General features: G+C 41.4%; 1 protein-coding gene across 4 annotated transcripts in view; it reads right to left on the bottom strand.

The window, feature by feature from the left end:
* Positions 1 to 24,636, bottom strand: part of IL15RA (interleukin 15 receptor subunit alpha) — a 124,723-nt gene that overhangs the window by 18,846 nt on the left and 81,241 nt on the right. For 3 of the 4 annotated variants that reach the window (XM_073652461.1, XM_073652459.1, XM_073652462.1), the window contains 2 exons: positions 8,734 to 8,778; positions 8,580 to 8,652 (listed from right to left, as the gene is read on the bottom strand). In XM_073652461.1, coding sequence (XP_073508562.1) covers positions 8,580 to 8,652; positions 8,734 to 8,778 — 118 coding nt within the window. The remainder of the gene's footprint in view (positions 1 to 8,579; positions 8,653 to 8,733; positions 8,779 to 24,636) is intronic. The other variant, XM_073652460.1, reaches the window with a different exon arrangement.

Raw genomic sequence — 24,636 nt, 5'->3', positions numbered from 1 at the left:
CGGCGCCTCTCTTCGCCGGAGACCGGGGCAGGAGTGAGGCATCGGATCGGTGCGTGCGCATAGCGCTATCTGGCTCCATTTTACTGAAGCACTCCTCCCCTGACCACCGGCAGAACAGGACGCAGCAACGCTGGAGTACAGAGAAGAAAGGTGAGTATAACTGTTTATTTTTTTTGTATGTGTGTACAGTGTGAAAGGGATGAGGGGTACCATGCATACCAGGATTGGGGGGTGAGGGGTACCAAACATACCAGGATTGTTGGGTGAGGGGACCATGCATATACCAGGATTGTGGGGTGAGGGGACCATGCATTCCAGGATTGGGGGGTGAGGGGTACCACACATACCAAGATTGGGGGGTGAGGGGACCATGCATACCAGTATTGGGGGGTGAGGGGACCATGCATACCAGGATTGGGGGGTGAGGGGACCATGCATACCAGGATTGGGTGTGAGGGGTACCACACATACCAGGATTGGGGGGTGAGGGGACCATGCATACAAGGATTGGGGGGGTGAGGGGTACCACATATACCAGGATTGGGGGTGAGGGGACCATGCATACCAGGATTGGTGGGTGAGGGGACCATGCATACAAGAATTGGGGGGTGAGGGGTACCACACATACCAGGATTGGGGGGTGAGGGGACCATGCATACCAGGATTGGGGGGTGAGGGGTACCACGCATACCAGGATTGGGGATGAGGGAGCCATGCATACCAGGATTGGGGATGAGGGAGCCATGCATACCAGGATTGGGGATGAGGGGTGCCATGCATATCAGGATTGGGGATGAGGGAGCCATGCATACCAGGATTGGGGATGAGGGGTGCCATGCATACCAGGATTGGGGATGAGGGGTGCCATGCATACCAGGATTGGGGATGAGGGGTGCCATGCATACCAGGATTGGGGATGAGGGAGCCATGCATACCAGGATTGGGGATGAGGGGAGCCATACATACCAGGATTGGGGATGAGGGGTGCCATGCATACCAGGATTGGGGATGAGGGGTGCCATGCATACCGGGATTGGGGATGAGGGGTGCCATGCATACCGGGATTGGGGATGAGGGGTGCCATGCATACTGGGATTGGGGATGAGGGGTAACATGTATACCGGGATTGGGGATGAGGGGTGCCATGCATACTGGGATTGGGGATGAGGGGTGCCACGCATACCAGGATTGGGGATGAGGGGCCATGCATACCAGGATTCGGATGAGGGGCCATGCATACCAGAATAGGGATGAGGAGTGCCATGCATACCAGGATTCGGATGAGGAGCCATGCATACCAGGATAGGGATGAGGGATGGGGTACCATGCTACCAGGATGAGGGATACCATACATACCAGGATAGGGATGAGGGATGGGGTACCATGCATACTAGGATAGGGATGAGGGGTGCCATGCATACCAGGATTGGGGATGAGGGGTGCCACGCATACCAGGATTGGGGGTGAGGGGTGCCACGCATACCAGGATTGGGGATGAGGGGTGCCATGCATACCAGGATTGGTGGTGAGGGGTGCCACTCATACCAGGATTGGGGGTGACAGGTGCATGCATACCAGGATTGGGGCTGAGGGGTGCCATGCATACCAGGATAGGGATGAGGGGTGCCATGCATACCAGGATGGGGATGAGGTGTGCCATGCATACCAGGATTGGGGATGAGGGGTGCCATGCATACCCGGATGGGGGTGAGGGGTGCCATGCATACCAGGATAGGGATGAGGGATGCCATGCATACCAGGATGGGGATGAGGTGTGCCATGCATACCAGGATGGGGATGAGGTGTGCCATGCATACCAGGATTGGGGATGAGGGGCCATGCATACCAGGATTCGGATGAGGGGCCATGCATACCAGAATAGGGATGAAGAGTGCCATGCATACCAGGATTCGGATGAGGAGCCATGCATGCCAGGATTCGGATGAGGAGCCATGCATACCAGGATGGGGATGAGGGATGGGGTACCATGCATACCAGGATGAGGGATACCATACATACCAGGATAGGGATGAGGGATGGGGTACCATGCATACTAGGATAGGGATGAGGGGTGCCATGCATACCAGGATTGGGGATGAGGGGTGCCACGCATACCAGGATTGGGGGTGAGGGGTGCCACGCATACCAGGATTGGGGATGAGGGGTGCTATGCATACCAGGATTGGGGATGAGGGGTGCCATGCATACCAGGATAGGATGGTGGGGACAGGATGGGGGCAGCACAAATACCAGGAGGGGGGCAACACACACCAGCATGGGAGACCATATACCGATAAAAATGCTCGCCACCCGGGCGTAGAACGGGTTCAATAGCTAGTAATGTTTATAGTGGTGAATTGCTTTCTATCTATAACTCTTTCTTTTTTATTATTATTGTAGCTCTGGAAGAAAATAAGGTCTAAGTGCAGGTTCTTGTATTACTATATAAACATATGCAGAGAGGCCACTGCCAACAAATTTACAGTCGATGGGGAATGAAAACAATACAAATAAACCATGTTTGGAGCAGGCTGAAGATAATGTAAGAAAGATACTGTAAGTATTGCTAAATGCCGTTTACAGCCACGGGCCATAAATACTCTAACATTTCAATGATTCCAGTAACATTGAATGAACATATTTGCAGTTACGTAACTGCTTAACGACCATTTTATTCACCTACCGTGGACAAGTTAGACATTAGACATAAATGAATGTTCCTTACTGCCAGATTCTGCTATATGGAGTGCTGCCATTAAGGTTGTTGTTTGGCTTTTATGTGGATGAAAAGTCTAAAACATAGCCAACAATAGGTTGCTACCACTCTGAACGACTGTTTCGCAACTCTAGTCCTCAAGTACCTCTAACAAGTCACATTTCTATAGTAATACACAGGTGATGCAAATATTGTCAATGTCTCAGAATTTGGCAAAGGTCTTTCTAGAGGATATCCTCAAATCAGGATGGGTTAGGGGTACTTAAGCACTGGAGTTGCGAAACACTGCTCTAGAGTCTTAACAATCACCTGACATTCTCTATTGCAGTTGCATATCTCATGTATTGCTTCAACACATTTCTACACCATTGTAATTTGTAGACACATCTCAGACACGGCAATGCTCTCTGGATTACAGAAAGAGAAGGCAGAAGGACCTGAAGGAACGCAAAGCTAATGAATGTGGAGGACCGATACAGGTGAAATAATTTGTGCCTAAAAGGCAGAGTTGTTCTAAGATTACAACTGGCCAGATATGACTGTGACTTCATTTTAGCAAAGATTTATGAAGGCTGACATTTAGCATAGTTAGCAATACTAAAAGAGCAAATCAGCCAGACGAATTCGGAAAAATGTGAATAGTTCAGCATACTCTTTAAAGTTGTTTTCCCACAAGCAAAGTTAGTTTAAAGTTGATTTTAATCAATACATCTTGGAATAATAATAATTTTCAAAATTGGATGTGTTTAAAAAAAAATGCTCCTGTGCTGAGATAATCTTATAAATATGCCCCTGCTGTGTACTGTGTAATGGCTGTGTCTGACCGTACAGGAACATGATCTAATCATACCACATCTCCTGGGCAGGGAGGAATCAAAAGAGTATACACACAAGACAGCACGGGATCGCAGGTGATTCTTTTTGTGAGATAAAGCATTTCCCTGCCTGTTTTTAAAAAATGTTTTACCTCAAATAAATAATTTGCGATCCTGAGCTGTAATGTCTGTATACGCTTTTGCTTCCTCCGCTGCCCAGGAGATGTGGTATGACTAAACCATTTCCCTGCACGGTCAGACACAGCCATTACACAGTACACAGCAGGGGAACATTTATAAGATTATCTCAGCACAGGAACATTTTTTAAATACATCCAATTGTGAAAATTATTATTATTCCAAGATCTATTGATTAATATGAACGTTGTTCATGAGACAACCCCTTGAAACATCTCTGCCGATGCTCCGCATTCATAGCTTGTGAAATTTGGAATAGAATAAGAACTCAGCAGTCAGTACAGAGTCAAATTTTGACAAGCCTCCAGGAAGCAATGGAGAATGTTTTTTGTTTCCTCTTTTCTTTAATTGGAGAAAGGTTTGGTTTCTTGTTTTTCTATCCCGATGAATCATATAGCTCTGACCTTCTAACCATTGTGTAACATCCATATTCACAGATATTTCTTTATGATTCTGCAAAAGTCTTTCTCCTTGATAGATTATCTTATCTAGAAAGTGTCAGTTTATTAATTGTGGTTCCATAGCAAATTTTGTTGATGGCAAAGTGGCAAAATAGCTTGGTACACCTTTGCTAAAATTATATTTTCCTATGAAAGTCACAGCTGTTGATAATACAAGTATATCACTTAGGATGAGTCCCGCCTTATTGGCACCTTACATTTTGAATCCATGTAATTTTTTATTTTTGAAAACCAGTCTGAGCTGTGGTCTTGGGCATGGCTTGGCTACATAAACATAACCCGGTTAGTGACTAGCACCAGGGCGACATTGTACGCTGGAGACCTGAGTACCAGAACAGATTTATGTCATTATCTGTAAATTTATGAAAAGCTTTACCCAGTGGTTTACCTGAATTATTAAGACATTTTGTTGATGTTTTTTCTTTGTCTGAGTCTGAATATTTACATCAGAATATAACTGTCCCATTGATTTGGTACCCAACTTCCATCTCTCTAAGGTAGGTCACAAGTAATTTTTCTGATCCAGAACATCAGGACATGAAGATTATATAGCAGACAGTCTGCAAAAACTGACAGACTTTCCATATACTCAGTTCGGGCAGGTTACTAATTTGTAGGTAAAAAGATGGTGTTCTGAGACCATGAATTGACTACCAGGAACTTAACAAACTGTAAAGAATCTGTATCCTCTGCTATTCATCCCTGATCTCTAAAAACAGCTTTGTCTGAGGAGGTCTTATAATGTGATCTAACAGGCAATGGGATGAATGGAAGACATTGTTTAATACACCTCAGGAACACTATGAGAGCATCTTGTGATGCCTTTTGGGCTTACTAATGCCCTGCTGTTTTTCAGAGATATAAGTGGTTAATATGTGGTTATCTATACAGATGACATCTTTGTTTGTTCACCTGATTATAAGTCTTAAATCCAACATATATGTACTGTACTTCAAAAATTCAGTCAATTCTTCATTTGCTAAACTTAAAAAATGTGTTTTTCTGGTTCAAAAAGTAAACTTCCTGAGAGATATCTTGTTCACTAAAGGTTTCCTAATTGATCCCACTGAAGATCCAAGCTATTAAAAATTGGGAACAGCACAAATCTCTAAAAACTTTGCAATACTTTCTTGGATTCAATAATTACTATCATAAATTGTATTACCGTATTTTTCAGACTATAAGACGCACCGGACCATAAGATGCACCTAGGTTTTAGAGGAGGAAAAAATAAAAAAACTGAAGAAAAAAATGTGGTCATGATGCACTGTTATGGGAGAGGGGGTCTGCTGCTGACACCGTTAAAAGGGTAATGTCCCCTAATTCTGTACTAATATCCCCCATCCTAGTATATACGCTGCTCAAAAAAATAAAGGGAACACTTAAACAACATCATTACTTTAAGAAATAAAGGTCAATCAGTCCGAAAAATTGGGAAAACTTTGAAAGTGTCCCCAAGTGCAGTTGCAAAAACCATCAAGCGCTACAAAGAAAAACTGGCTCACATGAGGACCGCCCCAGGAAAGGAAGACCAAGAGTCACCTCTGCTTCTGAGGATAAGTTTATCCGAGTCACCAGCCTCAGAATCGCAGGTTAACAGCAGCTCAGATTAGAGACCAGGTCAATGCCACACAGAGTTCTAGCAGCAGACACTTCTCTTCAACAACTGTTAAGAGGAGACTGTGCAGCAGGCCTTCATGGTAAAATAGCTGCCAGGAAACCACTGCTAAGGACAGGCAACAAGCAGAAGAGACTTGTTTGGGCTAAAGAACATAAGGAATGGACATTAGACCAGTGGAAATCTGTGCTTTGGTCTGATGAGTCCAAATTTGAGATCTTTGGTTCCAACCAGAAAAGGTGAACGGATGGACTATACATGCCTGGTTCCCACCGTGAAGCATGGAGGAGGAGGTGTGATGGTGTGGGGGTGCTTTGATGGTGACACTGTTGGGGATTTATTGAAAATTAAAGGCATACTGAACCAGCATGGCTACCACAGCATCTTTCAGCGGCATGCTATTCCATCCGGTTTGCGTTTAGTTGGACCATAATTTTTTTTCAACAGGACAATGACCCCAAACACACCTCCAGGCTGTGTAAGGGCTATTTGACCAAGAAGGAGAGTGATGGGGTGCTACGCCAGATGACCTGGCCTCAGCAGTCACCAGATCTGAACCCAATCGAGATGGTTTGAGGTGAGCTGGACCCCAGAGTGAAGGCAAAAGGGCCAACAAGTGCTAAGTATCTCTGGGAACTCCTTCAAGATTGTTAGAAGACCATTTCCGGTGACTACCTCTTGAAGCTCATCAAGAGAATGCCAAGAGTGTGCAAAACAGTCATCAAAGCAAAAGGTGGCTACTTTGAAGAACCTAGAATATAAGACATATTTTCAGTTGTTTCACACTTTTTTGTTAAGTATATAATTCCACATGTGTTAATTCATAGTTTTGATGCCTTCAGTGTGAATGTACAATTTTCATAGTCATGAAAATACAGAAAAATCTTTAAATGAGTAGGTGTGTCCAAACTTTTGGTCTGTACTGTATATATATATATATATATATATATATATATATGCCCCATTCTGATATATATGCCCCCCCCTTCCTGTTATACGTGCCCCCCCAACCCCATCTTGGTAAACATGGTCCCACATCCTGGTATGTCACCCCCATCCCATCCTGGTATGCATGGAACACCCATCCTGGTATGCATGGCATCCCCATCCTGGAATGAATGGCTCCCCCATCATGGTATGCATGGCACCCCATCCCCATTCTGGTATGCATGACCCCCTCATCTCCATCATGCTGCACGCATAAAAAAAATAAAGGATTCTACTCACCTTCCCTCTGCTCCAGAGCTGCGTCCTGTTCTGCTGCCAGCAGCTGATCTCAACATGTGACATGCCTGCCATGCACCCCCCACACGCTGACATCAGCTGCCGGAAGATTCCCCATAGTCTGGGCATGGGGAGTAGTGAATATTCATTCTCCTTAATAGTGCGCACAGTGTTAGCCGCAGCCGCTGGCTCCTGCATTGGCTCAACGATCACGTGTGCCCGCTACTAAAGAGAATGAATATTTACTACTCCCCATGCTCATGGGAGTGGGGAGTAGTGAATATTCATGCTCTTTAGTAGTGGGCACACGTGATCGCCGAGCCGCTGCAGAAAGCTGGCAGCTGCGGCTGACATTCTGCGCGCTATTAAGGAGAATGAATATTCAGTGCTCCACACGCCCAGAGTCTTGGGGAACAATGAATATTCATTTTCTTTTAACAGCGGGCACAGTGTTAGCCGCAGCAGGCGGCTCCGGCCTCCTTTTCACTGCTCCTCCACATCCACCACCATCCACAGCCAGTACATCCGGACTATAAGAAGCACCCCCCACTTTCCTCCAAAATTTTGGAGGAAAAAAGTGCGTCTCTGAAAAATATTTTTTTTCCCCAAGATTTCCAAACCATTAACTGATTTAACTAAGAAAGGGGCTGATGTTATTAAATGGGAAACCTGAGGCAGACCGTGCCTTCACTGAGTTAAAAGAATGTTCCTCGTCTGACACTGTATTGGTTTAGCCTGATATAGAATGTCCTTTTATAATGAAGGTAGATGCCTCAAAGGTTGGAGTTGAAGTGGTGTTATTACAATGTACACCATCTCTCACTCAACTGTGCCTGTGCGCCTTCTTTATACAAAAATTTTCAACTGCCAAGAGGAATTATGAACTATCGGTAATCGTGAATTATTGGCACTCAAGTGGACCTTGCTGGAATGGTACCACATTTTAGAAAGTGACAAACATGAAGTCATTATTATCACAGACCATAAGAATCTTATTTATTTATCTAGCATCAGCCAAGAGACTGATTGGTATATTCTTCTTCTTCAGGTTTAATTTTGTGGTTACATTTAGACCAGGTGCTAAAAATGTTAAAGCTAAAGCTATTTCCTGAAGATTCTGTCTATTTCAAAACGAGGACTTCCCATTCTAGCAGTGGGTATAGTTGTGTCCTCATTTTCTCAAGATCCGTGAATCGGGTAGCATGTATCAGCTGTCAGGTTCACTTTAAGCTAGGGCTCAAGTTTATTGCTCCATATGAAATAATTGAGGTCAATAATCCAGTAGTAATCTTCCATTTGAAACTACCCTCTTACTTTCAGACAACCAATACATTCCACAAATCTCGGCTTAAAGCATATCGCTGATAGTTCACTTCACCCTATAAGGAATCCTTCTCCTTTATGGATGCAACTGAGATGGGATAAAACAAATGACACACTGGTAAATTAGCAGTATATGTGTTTAAAATCAAAATGTACTGATTTTGTTATGTCTGACACTATTTACATGACTATATGTAGGGATAAAATCAATAAAATTGACCTACCGTCTCTTTTTGCAGCACACAATAAGGATAATTATTCCAACCAGGAGTATTATGACCACAGTGGAACCTACTGCTGACAGAACAGAAATACTTATTATAGACTTGCTTATGACATATCTTATGACTAACTAAGTACATAGCAAGTTTCTCCTACCTGTTACTATTGTTTCACTTTTCTGCCAAGAACTGTTTGGGTTATCTGCAATATAATAGATATAAAATGAATGTAAAGTATTATAATATAAGAACCAATCCAACTTCATAGAGATGCACATTAATTAAATCTACATTAACCCCTTAGTAACCAAGACAATTTTAACCTTAATGACCAGGCCAAATTTTTTAAATCTGACCAGCGTCACTTTGTGAGGTAATAACTCTGGAAAGTTCAACGGATCCCAGTGATTCTGAGACTATTTTTTCGTGACACATTGTACTTTATGTTAGTTGTAAATTTAGGTCGATATGTTTTGTGTTGATTTGTGAAAATATCGGAATTTTGGCAAAAATTTTGAAAAATTCACAATTTTCAAACTTTCAATCTTTATATCCTTAAACCAGTTAGTCATGCTGTTCAGAACAATTAATAAATAACATTTCCCATATGTCTACTTTACATCTGTATCATTTTTAAACGTCATTTTATTTTGTTAGAATGTTAGAAAGGTTAAAACACCGCACCCCTCAAATACTTCAAAACTGCTGTTAGGAAATTTTTAACCCTTCAGGTGCTAGACAGGAATCAATACAAAGTCGAATGAAAAAATAAATAAATTGTAATTTTTGCTCTAAAATGTTGCTTTAGCCCCATTTTTTTCTTTTTTTTTACAAGGAATAGCACAAGAAAATGGACCCTACAATTTGTTACATAGTTTCTAATGAGCATGCTGATACCACACAGAAACCAGAAACCTCTGTTTGGACAAATGTCAGGGCTCGGATGGAACACCATTTGAATTTTGGAACACAAATTTGGCTGAAATAGATTGCGGGCACTATGTCACATTTACACGGCCCCTAAGGCACCCAAACAGCAGAAAACCCCCACAAGTAACCCCATTTTGGAAACTACAACCCTGAAGGATTTTATCCAGGGATATGGTAGCCATTTTTAACTCATAGGTACTACAGAGAATTTGATAACATTAGGTTGTCATATTGAAAATATTCATTTTTTTCATGAAAATGTTGTTTTAGCCCACAATTTTTTTACTTTTCCAAGCAGTAACACCAAAAAGTGGACCACACAGTTTGTTACCCACTTTCCTCTGAGCGTGGCGATACCTTTCTTCTGAGCGTGGCGATATCCCACATGTAGTCAAAAAGTTCTGTTTGGACACATGGCAGGGCTTGGAAGGGAAGAAGCGACATTTGGTATTTGGAATGTAAATTTGGCTGGAATAGATTGCAGACACTGTGTCTCATTTACAGAGCCCTTGAGGTACCAAAACAACAGAAACCCCACAAGAGACTCCATTTTGGAAACTGGAGCCATCAAGAAATTGTTCTAGGAGTGTGTTGAGCTTGTTGAACCAGTAAAAGCTTCATAGAACTTTTTAACCGGTTCCCGACCGCCCACTGTAGATAAACGTCGGCGCTTGCTGGGCTCTGTGCAGCACCGACGTTTAAAAATGGTGGGTGGTCTCGCAGCGCTCAGGACCCCCAGGGTCCTGCAAGCGCTGCGATTCCGGTGGAGAGCGTTAGCTCTGACAGGGAACATCATCGGGACCTGATTGGATCAGGTCCCAGTGATGTTAACCCTTTGCTATGTTCTATATGCCGCGATCTATAGTGATCGCGGCATATAGAAGATAGAAGGAGGAGAGGGGGTGGTCTTACTTACCTCTCCGACGACCCCTGATAGCTTCCAGGACCTGGGGTTGCTATGGCAGCTGGAGGTCACATGACCGCCTCCAGATCTGCCATATATGGTGTCCTGCCTGGCTCAGCCTGCAGCTGAAGCCAGGCAGGAGACTGACTGTGAAACAGTCAGCGAAGATCTCATGTAATGTAATACATGTCTATTACATTACATTAGATCAGTGATCAGAAAAATAAAAATTAATGTCCCATACAGGGACTAAGTAAAAATGTAAAAAAAAGTAAAAAAAAAAGTTTTTAAACTGTTAAAAAATAAATCACAAAATAAATAAAAATAAATAAATAAAATATTAAACCAATAAATCCGTATATTTTTACAAAACCAAAAAAAGTACACATATTTGGTATTGCCGCGTCCGAAACAACCCGAGCTATAAAACTGTAACACTAATTAACTCCTTCTGTGCACACCGTAATAAAAATAAATAAAAAACGGAGCAAAAAAATATGCTTTTTCATCATATCGCCAAACAAAAAGTGGAAAAAAATGCGATCAAAAAACAAAATAGAAATAAAAATGGTACCGCTGAAAACGTCATCTTGTTCCACAAAAAAAAAGCCACCATACAGCTCCATCAGCCGAAAAATAAAAAAGTTATAGCGCTCAGAATAAAGCAATGCAAAAAAAATATTTTTTTCTATAAAATTGTTTTATTGTGTAAAAGCGCCAAAACATAAAAAAAAATACAGTAAGTGTAGTATCGCTGTAAACGTACTGACCCGAAGAATAATGCTGCCTGATCACTTTTACCACACGCAGAACGGCATAAAAAAAAACCTCAAAAAACAATTCCTGAATTGTTTGTTTATTGTTAATTTTACCTCCCAAAAAACGGAATAGAAAGCGATCAAAAAATGTCACGTACCTAAAAATGGTACCAATAAAAATGTCAACTCGTCCCGCAAAAAACAAGCCATCACATGACTCTGTCGGCCGAAATATGGAAAAATTATAGCTCTCAAAATATGGTGATGCAAAAACTAGATTTTGCAAAAAAAAGCGTCTTTTAGTGTGTGACAGCTGTCAGTCATAAAAAACCGATATAAATCTGGTATCTCTGTAATCGCACCAACCCGAAGAATAAAGTAATCTAATCAGTTATATCACACTAGGAACGGCGTAAAAAATAAATAAAACCAATTCTTCACCTGCTACTGATTTGTTTATTATGTCTCCCAAAGATCGCAGTAAGGCTCTGCTCACATTTATCCTGCACTCTGCGCTAAGCGCTTACACCAGAGTTTCCGTGTAAATCTCTGAAATATGTGATTCAGCCGGAACCCATGACGGAAGATTCCCTGTAATGAGGCAGATATAGGCCACTGTGGATGCCGTCTGGCCTGTGATCCCACGGTGTCATTTGTTTAAGGCGTGCATAAAAGTGCGGTTGGCCACAGTTTTGTGCACTTCTGAAAAAAAGGACACCGCTAAACAGAGGCCAGACGGAGTCCAGAGTAACTCTGCTGCCTCATTATAGTAAATGGATCCGGAAGGGGTTTCATCTGAATTACATCACTTGGAAATTTAGATGGAAACCCCGATGTAAGTGCTCAGCCTAGAGCGCCGGATAAATGTTACGTAAAATGTTCCCAATAAAAGCTTCAACTCAGTGCTCAAAAAAAGCTAGTCCCCACTCAGGTGCGTCATCTGTTAAAAATATAAGGGACTTCCAAGTTACTGGTAGCAGAAAGGCTCTGGAAAAGCGAAATGGCCCTTGCCCCCCAAAAGAAATTCAGAAAATTTTGTGCTCCCAAATCCAAATGCCTATTCTACAATAATTTGTTCTCCAATTGTCAAATAGCGCTCCGCCCCTCCCAGATCTCGCCGTATGGCTGAGCGGTACGATACAGCCACATATGGGGTATTGCCACTTTTAGAAGAAATTGTGTGACACATTTCGGCACCATTTTTTACCCATTGCCCTGTGTGAAAATGTAAAATCTGAGGGTAAAACATTTTTTTGTGGTAAAAATATAATTATGCTTTTTTTCACTGCCCAATGGTATAAATTTAAAAATTAAAAAATACTCACTACTTCCCTAGATGAATTCCTTGAGAGGTGTAGTTTACAAAATGGGGTCACTTGTGGGGGTTTCTGCTGTTTCGGCATGTCAGCGACTCTTCAAATGTGACATTGTGTCTGCTGCCTATCCCAGCCAACATAGCGCTCCTTTCTCTTCCGAACCCTGCCGTACACCAAAGCAGTGGTTTTCCCCCACATATGGGGTATCGGCGTACTCAGGAGAAATTGCACAACAAATTTCATGGTGCAATTTATCCTGTTACCCTTATGATAATACAAAATTAGGGAATGAAAAACATTTTTTGTGGGAAAAATGTGAAAATATTAGTTTTAAGGCTCAATATTATAAACTTCTGTGAAGCAGCTGGGGGTGCAAGGTGCTCACCACACATCTAGATAAGTTCCCTAAGGGGTCTAGTTTCCAAAATGGTGGCACTTGTGGGGGGTTTCCACTGTTTAGGCACATTAGGGGCTCCCCAAATGCGACATGGCGTCTGCTAATTATTCAAACAAATTTTACATTCAAAAAGTCAAATGGCGCTCCTTCCCTTTCAAACGCTGCCGTGCGCCCAAACAGTGGTTTGCCTCCACATATGGGGTATCGGCGTGTTCAGGAGAAATTGCACAAAAACTTCATGGTGAAATTTTTCCTATTACCCTTATGATAATGCAAAATTAAGGGATGAAAAACGTTTTTGTGGGAAAAATGTGAAAATTTTATTTTTACAGCTCAATATTATAAACTTCTGTGAAGCACCTGGGGGTTCAAGGTGCTCACCACACATCTAGATAAGTTCCCTAAGGGGTCTAGTTTCCAAAATGGTGTCACTTGTGGGGGGTTTCCACTGTTTAGGCACATCAGGAGCTCTCCAAACGCAACATGGCGTCTGCAAATTATTCAGACAAATTTTACATTCAAAAAGTCTAATGGTGCTCCTTCCCTTCCGAACCCTGCAGTGCGCCCAAACAGTGGTTTTCCCTCACATATGGGGTATCAGCACGCTCAAGAGAAATTGCACAAAAATATTTGGGGTCCATTTTTTCCTGTTACCCCTGTGAAAATAAAAAAAATTGGGTCTAAAGTAACATTTTTGTGAAAAAAGTAAAATGTTAATTTTTTTCTTCCAGATTCCAAAAATCCCTATGAAGCATCTGAAGGGTTAATAAAGTTCTTGAATGTGGTTTTGAGCACATTGAGGGGTGAAGTTTTTAGAATGGTGTCACTTTTGGGTATTTTCTGACATAAAGACCCCTCAAAGTGACTTCAAATATGATGTGGTCCCTAAAAAAATGTTTTTGTAAATTTTGTTGGAAAAATGAGAAATCGCTGGTCAACTTTTAACCCTTATAGCTCCCTAACAAAAAAAAATTTTGGTTCCAAAATTGTGCTGATGTAAAGTAGACATGTGGGACATGTTATTTATTAACTATTTTGTGTGACATATCTCTCTGATTTAAGGGCATGAAAATTCAAAGTTTGAAAATTGCAAAATTTTCAAAATTTTCGCCAAATTTAAGATTTTTTCACAAATAAACGCAAGTTATATCGAAGAAATTTTACCACTATCATGAAGTACAATATGTCATGAAAAAACAATCTCATAATCAGGGGAATACGTTGAAGCGTTCCAGAGTAATTACTTCATAAAGTGACAGTGGTCAGAATTGAAAAAATTGGCCCGGTCACGAAGGCAAAAACAGGCTCTGGTGCGAAGTGGTTAAAATGTGGATGTGAAAGCAAAAATTATTATTTTTTGCTAAAATGTTGGTTTTAGCCCCAAATTTGTCATTTTCACAATGGATTAAATGAAAAAACAGATCCCATTATTTGTTACGTAATTTCTTCCAAACATGAAAATACCCCATGTGTGGTCAAAACCTGCCGTTTGGGCACATGTCAGGGCTCGGAAAGGAAAGAGCGCTATTTCTTTTTTGGAGCGTACATTTGTCTGGAATAGATTTAGAATGTCATGTTGCATTTGCAGAGCCCCTAACATTGCGAAAAAGCTGAAACCCCCCACAAGTGACCCCATTTTGGAAACTAGACCCCTCTAGGAATTCATCTAGATGTGTGGTGAGCACCTTGTAGCCACAGGGGCTTCACAGAATTTTATAACGTTGAGCCGTGAAAATAAAAAATCACCTTTTTTCCTCAAAAATGCTGTTTTAACCCCAATGTTTTTATTTTCACAAGTGGAAAAATTACCTCAAAATTGAAACTTTATAACATTTAGATGTTAAAAGAAAAAAAATATTTTTTTACACTAAAATACTGTTTTAGCACCAAATGTATAATTTCCACGTTGTGAGAAAATGGACCCCATAATTTGTTATGTAATTTTTACTGAATGTGGCAGTACCCCACACAAGTGTTTGAGCACACTCGACAGGGATTGGATGGGAATAAGCACTGCTTGGCTTTTGTGCTCTGGCTTTGGTGCCAGAACAGCAGAAATCCCCACAAGTGACCCCATATTGGAAACTTCACTACTTAAGGAATTCATTAAGGGGTAAAGGTATAATGCAATGCATTATACCAGCAATCAGAGTGATAAAATTAAAAGTACCATAGAGGGACTAAAGAAAAATGTAATAAAAACATTGTAAAAATATATTTTTTTAAAAAATCACAAAATAAAAAAAGTATAACCATAAGTATGTATGTTTATGTAAAGACAAAACTAAACAAAAAAGGTACACATATTCGGTATCGCCGTATCCAGAACAACCTGATTTATAAAACTCTCACAGTAGTTAACCCCTTCAGTCAATTCCGTAAAAAAAAAAACGAGGAAAATACCTATGCTTTTTCCTCATACCGCCAAGCATAAAGTGGAATAAAATGCGATCAAAAAATACGAATGATATAAATGTGGTATCACTGTAATTGTACTGACCCTATTAATAAAGCTGTCTTATCGATTTTATGATGATACAAAAACTTGCTTTTGCAACAAAAAAAAAGGATCTTTTAGCAGCCAAACATAAAAAACTGATATAAACCTGGTATCACTGTAATCGCACCGACCCGAAGAATAAAGTCATCTAATCACTTAAACCGCAAGAGGAATGGTGTAAAAAATAAATAAAACCATTTTTTGATCTGCTGTTGATTTGTTCATTCTGCCTCCCAAAGATCACAGTAAGACTTGGCTCACATTTATCCTGCGCTCAACATTGCGCTTACACCGGGGTTTCCATGTAAATCTCTGACATACATGATTCAGACGGAACACCTGACAGAAGAGTCCCTATTAAGAGGCAGATGGGGACACTGTGTACTCTGTCTGGCCTATGATCCAGAGCGTGCATAAAAGTGCACTCGGCCACAGTTTTGTGCACTTCTGAAAAGAAAGACAGCGCTGAACAGAGGCCAGACGGAGTCGAGAATAACTTTGTTGCCTCATTGTAGTGAATGGATCCGTTGGGGGTTTCATCTGAATCACATAAAAATTGTGGGGGGTTTCCACTGTTTAGGCAAATCGGGGCCTATGAAAACGCGACATGGCGTCTGCTATCTATTCCAGTCAATTTTGCACTGGAAAAGTCAACTGGCACTCCTTCCCTTCTGAGTCCTGCCTGGTACAGGACAATAGTTTTCCACCACATATGAAGTATCAGTGTACTCAGTAGAAATTGCACAACAAATTGTGTGGTCCATTTTCTACTGTTACCTTGTGACAAAAATAAAAACTTTGGGGCTAAAACAACATTTTTGTCGGAAAAATTTATTTTTTTATTTTCACGGCTAAATGTTATAAAATTCTATAAATCCGCTGTGGGTTCAAGGTGCTCACCAAAGCTCTAGATAAGTTCCTTGAGGGGTGTAGTTTCCAAAATGGGGTCACTTGTGGGGAGTTTCCACTGTTTAGGCAAATCAGAGGCTCTGCAAATGCGACATGGCATCCCCTAATGATTCCAGACAATTTTGCACTCCAAAAGTCAAATGGTGCTCCTTGCCTTTCGATCCCTGCTGTGCACTCAAACAGTAGTTTCCCACAACATATGGGGTATCGGCGTACTCAGGAGAAATTTCACAACAAACTGACTGGTCCATTTTCTCCTATTACCTGTCACGGGTGTGTCAGAAGTGACAGACAGTCGCCCTGCAGTTGGTTGCAGGAGATCTCTTCATTAGGCATTACAGACACCTTCTTATAGGCTGTCTCTGTAGGACCCAGCGGCTACCTTCCTCTTGCTAATTAACACCCTAGCCTGGGTGTATAAATACCTGCTGTCTGCTAGAGGGAGGTGCCGGCAATACTCACATTACCCTTTGTGAAGGCATTGAGCAAGTGCATTACTTCTTCCTCTCTGGAGCTAAGAGGACGGGTGTTCATCTCTCTGAAGTCGACTTAAAGCTAAGCTATCTTCCCTTGTTTGTTTCCCCTTGTAGTCTTTAGTTGTCAGTGGGGATCAACTAGCGCTCATCCCCCTCCCTTTCCTAGCCAGGGCCTTACACCAGGTAAAGACATGGCGAGGTTCGCGTGCGGCGATTGGTGAAGAACCAATATAGAGATGTTAGTGGAGACAGGGTGATATTATATCAGCCTAGGAGGTCTCCTCTAGTGTCTGGACTCCCTTTTCCTCTTCCCTTTGTGTTGCACTAAGTCTTTCCCACACCTTGCGTGACATTACCCTTGTGAAAATGACATATTTGGGGCTAAAGCAACATTTTTTGGGGGAAAAAGTAAAATTTAAAATTTTTTTCTTCCACGTTGCTTTAATTCCTGTTAAGCACCCGAAGGGTTAATGCACTTTTTGAATGTGGTTTTGACCACTTTGAGGGTTCAGTTTTTAACTTTTGTGTATTTTCTGTCATACATGCCCCTCAAAGTCACTTCAAATGTTATGAGGTCCCTAAAAAAAAATTGGTTTTGTGAATTTTGTTGGAAAAATGAGAAATTGCTGATAAACTTTTAACCTTTCTAACTTCCTAAAAATAAAAATAAAATTATGATTCAAAAATTATGGTGATGTAAAGTAGACATGTGGTAAATGCTATTTATTAGCTATTTTGTGTGATATACTGTAACTATCTGGTTTAAGGGCATAAAAATTAAAAGTTTGAAAATTGTGAAATTTTCTAAATTGTCACCAAAATTCTGTTTTTTTCAGAAATAAACCAAAAAATATCAACCTAAATTTACCTCTACCATAAAGTACAATGTGTCATGAAAAAACAGTCTCAGAATCACTAGGATACATTGAAGTGTTCTAGAATTATTATCTCACAAAATTACACTGGTCAGAATTGTAACATTTGGCCTGGTAAGGAAGGTGGGAGTGAACAGGCTTGGGAGTGAAGGGATTAATTCAAGTATATTAGAAACATGATTAGTTTATTACAATATATAGAGAGACATTTAGGATTAAAAACAATATTTATTTCAAACCAACCCCCTAATCTTCACTGCTATGCTATAAAACACACTGACACTATCTGTACAATGTTTTATGGCTTTCTCTCCCTACCTCTAACGCGACTTCACATGTCCATACAAAACATGTAGAAGAAAAAACGATACTGGTGTTATCAGTGTTTTCTATCAGTATGGCATTAGTGTTATCCATCAGTGTGTCATAAGTGTGTCATCCGCCGTGTATCTGTTTTTACCATCAGTGTGTTTTTCCGTTATGAATAAATAAATAAATAAATTACGAAGCTTCTCCTATACTTTGCAATGTTAAGCACGGACAACACACGGATGCTAACCGTGTGCTGTACATGTTTTTCATAGACTTGTACTGGCCCTTGGCTTCTGGAAAAAAAGGGACATGTCTCCGTGTGTTTTGCATGGAGACAGTCCATAGGTTATAATGGGTACGTGTGGTATCCGTGAAGAAAAATAGATATCCCTCGTACTGGAAACACAGATGTGTGAAGGAGGCCTACGGCAAAGTTGTGAACTGTTACGCCCTCGCACTATCCTGGTTCACCAAAAATGGCGACAAATCTAAAATAACTTTATCTAAATTGTTCTTACATTAAAATTGTTCTTATAGTGACCTGTACTATCCCTGGCACTTTACAGTTACCCTCTGCTTCCCTGCTGGACTTTGTACACCTGGTGTTAGAAGTCAACATTGGTAATATCAGGGACTGGGCATATAATTTGATAATTGAACTCTGCAGTTCACCAAATGTCATGAAAAATTCCAGAACAATAGAGAGAAGTTACCACTGGTCTCAGGACTGTGTCATAAATACTCTCTCTGAGTGCTCAATGGTACTATTAAATCTCAATGGTTTTAATGGAGGGCACACTTGTGTTTGGGATTGCTTTCTTGTCTCAGGCCTTTGTCATAAATACTTTAATCAAGTGCAATGATGCCATCCATGGCTAGATGTGACCTCTCTACGATTCTAATACATTTTGGACCTAAGATCGTCATCTTCAGGAAAGTGTCTACATCAGCAGCAATGTGCTTGTTCCTGGAGAACTCAGTCAGTGATCTGACTGGATTATCCTATTATGTGAGGGTGTTACAGTAATGTGCAAAGTACGGACTATGATTATGTGGCTGATATATAAAAGGTAGCACACCCAGATAGCTAGGCTTCTTCTGTTACCCTGTCCCACTACCATTTCCCTTTCCTTCTACTCCTGTCCCATAGTTTGGATATGTACAAGTAGATGCAAAGGGGAAACCTGTTTACAATAAATCCCCTTTTAAACATCCAGTAGCTATTGTTCACAATTTCTATTAACAGAAACTCAGCAGATTCTAAATGTGGCGCCCCTGCAGGTCCAGTCGCCACAGAGGTATTGCATCTCGGGTAAGGAGGGAGCACTACCCGGGGCCCACACACCCACATCCAACACCACATCGCTCCAATAGGGAAGGGTGAGATTGCTCCTGAGGGAAAACACAGTCCTTGTCCCTGTCTAGAGGAGGGAACTAGGTAGAGGAGGTGAGTTGAGAAAGTAGTTTTTAGGGGAGCACAGAAGGAAGAACTGAAGGTTGAGGGGACCACGTAGAGTGACAGTTAGTGACGTGGGTCACATGACAAACAGTATAAAAAGACGGGTAGAAATATCTATAAAGTCAGTTAGTCAGTTAGTCAGTCAGTTAGTCAGAGCAGTTGGTGACAGGAGTCTGTCACAGGGAAGGAAGAGAGAAGACCGGAGCAGTGAGGGGCTCCAGAGACATAGAGGGGGTCCTAGGGGCACAGGAAGTGCGGAGTCCACCCAAGCGCCCGAATTCACGCTGACCGGAGTCGGGAGGAGGGACCAGGCTGCAGTAGGGGACCGGCCCCACACTAGTGGATTACTGCAAGACTCAGCTAGCAACCCGGAGGCTGCGGTATCTTCAAGTGCCGTAGCCAAAAGCACACATCATTCGCTGAAAAGATGGCCATATAGGACCAAGGGCACGGAGAGGTCGTTACACGGCAAGGCCTGCAGCCACTGGCTCGGGACACTGTGTGTGAGGCACAGGGCAGGAGGGTGAGAGCCAGAGCAGAGAGACGACACGGGAAGGTACACAAGAAAGGGGTCCCGATCAAGTGAACCCAAGTTATCTGAGAGTTGGCTGGATCACTTCCCCGGAGGACATAGGACTCGGTGGGCTGTTATAACATGGCTAGCAGTTGTAACCTGGAGCAAAGTAAGAACTGTGAGTAAAAACCTGAGGACTGCACCTCGCTGTGTCCTTGACTTAATTGCTGCGTCACCTGCCTTGCACTCCACCACCAACATCAAAAATTCCTATTTAACTGCCCTGAGGCCTAGCTCTACCCGTGGAGAGCTGAACCATCTCTGCTGCGTCACCAACAGCCCCAGTGGAACTGAACAGCAGCGGTGGCCACCTATAGTCGCATACCACGGGTGGCGTCACAAAACTTTATCCCCAAAACTTTATTCCCCTCTTTACTTTAATTTTTGACCCCCTGGGCCACGGACCGGGTCACGCCACCGTGACTACCCCAATAGAACCGACCGGCCCGGCTTCCGAGTACCCCACGGCCCCAGGGGAAGAGTCATATACATGGCCTCTGCAATGGCATGCCATTACCCTCTATCATTGGAGGTCAGGTGTACAGAGGTCAACTGGGGATCAAAGGAGCGATGTCACAAAAGAGCTAGGTGTGGTAAGTATAATGTTTTTTTTGTTTATTTTTTCATTTTAACCCCTTAACGACCTTGAACATATAGGTACGTCCAAGGTTGTCTTCCTCCCTTTGATGCGGGCTCCGGCACTGAGCCTGCATCTTTCCACATAACAAGTGATCTGATCAGCTGATATGTGCCCCTAACAGCCGCGGGTGGAATCCACTTGCAGCTCTTAACATGTTAAATGCAGCTGTCAAACTCCGACAGCGGCATTTAACATGGCCACGCCAGAAGCGCTTCATAAGACCCACCCATTGGCGCGCCCGTCACATGATCGCTGGTCGCCGATTAGTTGGCATGACAACCCAGGGTCTGCAGGAGTCCCCTGTGGTTGTCGGCGCTCATAGCAGCTAAAGCCCTGCTATATGTAACACAAGCGATCAGATGATCGCAGCTTCTAGTCTCCCATGGACACTATTGAAGCATGTAAAAAGTTAATGTTTTTTAAAAATATTAGAAAAATGTAAAAAAATAAAAGTTCAAATCCCCCCCTTTTGCCCCATTCAAAGTAAAACCATTAAAAAAAAAATACACATGTTTGGTATCGCCACGTTCAGAATCGCCCGATATATCGATATATAAAAATAATCCTATCAGTAAATGGCGTAACGAGAAAAAAAATCAAAATGCCAGAAGAACGTTTATTTGGTCGCCGCAACATTGCAATAATTATAATCAATAGAGATAAATTGTCCTAAAAAACATTATCTAGAATTGCTGTTCTAGTTGAATATATAGATATCAATATGTTAGGAAAAAAGATCTAATTGCTGATCAGAAACCAAACATTAACAGCAAACCTTAAAATGGCAGAAATTTTATTAAACCAAATACATACAAAACACATAAACGGATAAAAAGCACCTCCAACTGTGAGGGACAACAGGATATGTTGGACACCTCACGTTACAACCATAAATAGAGTATTCCGAAAATGTCCATTACATTATAGGTTCGACAGCATATATTAATAGCAGGTATTGTCTAGAAGACACAGACATAAGCAAATCTAAAGTCCCCACGTAATGAAATATACAAAGTCAGTGCTTATGAGAACGAAGACAGTGCATAGTATGCTGGAAAGGTCTTGCCATAACTCAATATAGTAGCTGTGGTGTAAATGCCAGTGCGGTCCCTGGTCCCTCCACTCCTAAACACGTTTCGTCTAAGACTTCCTCAGGGCAATTAAAATATTGTATCTATCCCAAAATGGAATCAATAAAAACAACAGCTCGACGCGCAAAAAATAAGCCCTCACCCAGTCCCAGATCACAAAAAATGGAGACGCTAAGAGTCTTGGAAAATGGCGCCATTTTTTTTTTTACAAACTTTGTTGGTTTTTTTTCACCACTTAAATAAACAAGAACCTACACATGTTTGGTATCTGCAAACTCATAATGACCTGGAGAATCATAATGGCAGGTCAGTTTTAGCATGTAGTGAACATGGTAAAAAAAAAATAGTGAAATTGCATTTTTTTTGCAATTTCACCGCACTTGGAATTTTTTTCCTGCTTTCCAGTACACGTCATGGTAAAACCAATGGTGCTGTTCAAAAGTACAACTCGTTATGCAAAAATTAAGCCCTCACACAGCCATATTTAACGAAAAATAAAGAAGTTATGGCTCTGGGAAGAAGGAGAGCAAAAAACGAAAACGGAAAAACCCAATGTGGTAAAGGGGTTTAGGTTTAAAAAACTTTAGGTTTTTGTTTTTTTTATATTGAACTTTAGATCATGTAACACACCAATTAATTTGCAACTGACATGTCCTAAGTTCTAATTAAGAACCACCCCTAATCAATAACCACTACTCAATATTACATTCAATAATTGAGCAATATGTATGAACATTAATAGCATTTTACGCAAAAAAACTAAAAACATGTCTGAGGCCCCCTCTCCACGTCTGTATGGAATCAGTACCGGAAAAATCTGTACCGGTGTAATCAGTGTTTTCAATCAGTTTGCCATCAGTGTACCATCCGTGTTTTTCCGGTATGGATAAAGAAAGAATGAAATTACAAAGCTGCTCCTATACTTTGCAGTGTTAAACTCGAACAGCACATGAATGGCACACGGATGCCATCCGAGTGCTGTACGTGTTTTTCATGGACGCATAGACTTGTATTAGCCCTGGTCATCCGTGCTGCCAGAAAAAAACGGACATGTCTCTGTGTGTTTTGCAAAAAACACGGACATTGCATAGCAGTATAGGTTATAATGGGTACGTGTGGTATGCGTGAGCAATAAAAATGGATACATGTATCAGAAACACGGACATGTGAAGGGGGCCTTATGTTCATGACATCTTCATCCATGGGATACCATAAAATATGTGAACTACATTAATAAGTGCATGCTGAACAAACCAACAATAGTTGGGTTATCCAAAACTTTTTGTTTCCCCTGGTTGCTATTCTCCTTCTTTCTTTGACATCATGTTGTCAGAGCAGTTCTTTCTTTTCTGCTCTGCTACAGGTGCATCTCACTAAATTAGAATATCATCAAAAAGTTAATTTATTTCAGTTCTTCAATACAAAAAGTGAAACTCATCTATTATATAGAGTCATTGCAAACAGAGGGATCTATATCAAGTGTTTATTTTTGTTAATGTTGATGATTATGGCTTACAGCCAATGAAAACACAAAAGTCCTTATCTCAGTAAATTAGAATAATTAACAAAAAAACACTTGCAAAGGCTTCCTAAGCGTTTAACACTAGAACTACCGCATGTTTCATAATACCTATAACTACCATTAGGGGTCATTTTGACCCCCATTCAAAAGTACTGACTCTGGAGTAAAAATAACTTTTTTTTGCCAACAAATTAAAGAACATTTATTTTAACTTAGTAGGAACAGTGTTAAGATCAAGTACAGCAGTTTAAACGCATTTTCCTTTTACATGGTCATAGCATGCGGTGTCCAACAGTTAACACAAACAGTACTTTCTTCCACTTTCCCAGTGCATTTTCCACAAACTGGTTTGTTACAGCTTGCGCAAGTTTTAATTGTTTTGTTTTCGTTGCATCTTCCAACTCCACATTTTCGACGCTTGCAGATTTCTTGTCTTTTTGTTTGTGGTTCAGACATTGCGGATGATGGGCCACTTCTTGATTTCAAATAATTCTTGCGAAGGTCTAATGCCAGCTGAAGAATGAACTCCCATCTGCTAATTTGACTCCCAGTTGCTGTTTTATAGAGTATTGTTGCGTTTATAGCTGCTAAATCAAGTACATTACAAAACACCTGAACAGGCCATCGGCGGCTTCCAGATTTTGTGGTGTACTTTCGAGCCATCTGGTCTACTATGTCCACTCCAACCTTTGTTTTATTGTAAAATGTTACCGTTTCCGTTTTTTTTTTCTTGTCGTTTCCAACTGCTACATCTGGGTGAAGACTACTGAACAAAATGACATTCTTATTTGGTTTACCTTGGTAAACTGTTAGAGTGATGTCACCATTCTTCATCAGAGTAGTCTCATATGTATTTGTTCGTAGGTTTTTTGCCAAAGATGGAATCTCTTTTCTTGCACGGTTCATCGTTCCCACAATGCTTGTTCTCTTGGCTTTCAGTGTATTGGCAAGTTTCAATGAAGTGAAAAAATTATCTGTAGTAACATTTCTTCCCTTGTTCAAAAATGGATCCATTAGTTTGAGAACAATGTATTGTGCAAGAGACCGATCAGCCGGTCGTTGTTCATCTTTTCCCAAATATGGAAACCCATTGCAGAGGTATTTGGATTCTACGTCAGCTACCAGCCAGAATTTTATTCCAAATTTGTGCAGCTTATTGGCTATATATTGGGTGAAAGTTGGAAAAAGCTGTTCATCAACTGTCAGGTTTTGTCCAGGTTTGTAACACAGTATACAATTTCCAATGAAGCGATTCCACACTTCAGAAAATAAAGCAAACTTGTCATTCTTCAATGTATCAGATCGGGTGGATTTGATGTCAAATCGTACAAATCGCATCAATTCTTCGAACCTACTTCTCGGCATAGTGTCTTGAAAGAAGCGACGACCCCAAGTAC

This window comes from Phyllobates terribilis, unplaced genomic scaffold (genome assembly GCF_046119375.1).
Source record: "Phyllobates terribilis strain yellow unplaced genomic scaffold, ASM4611937v1 Scaffold_11__3_contigs__length_659146591, whole genome shotgun sequence".
Lineage (NCBI taxonomy): Eukaryota > Metazoa > Chordata > Amphibia > Anura > Dendrobatidae > Phyllobates > Phyllobates terribilis.
Note: the sequence above shows the minus strand (reverse complement) of the source record. Positions and strands in the feature narration are given on the sequence as shown.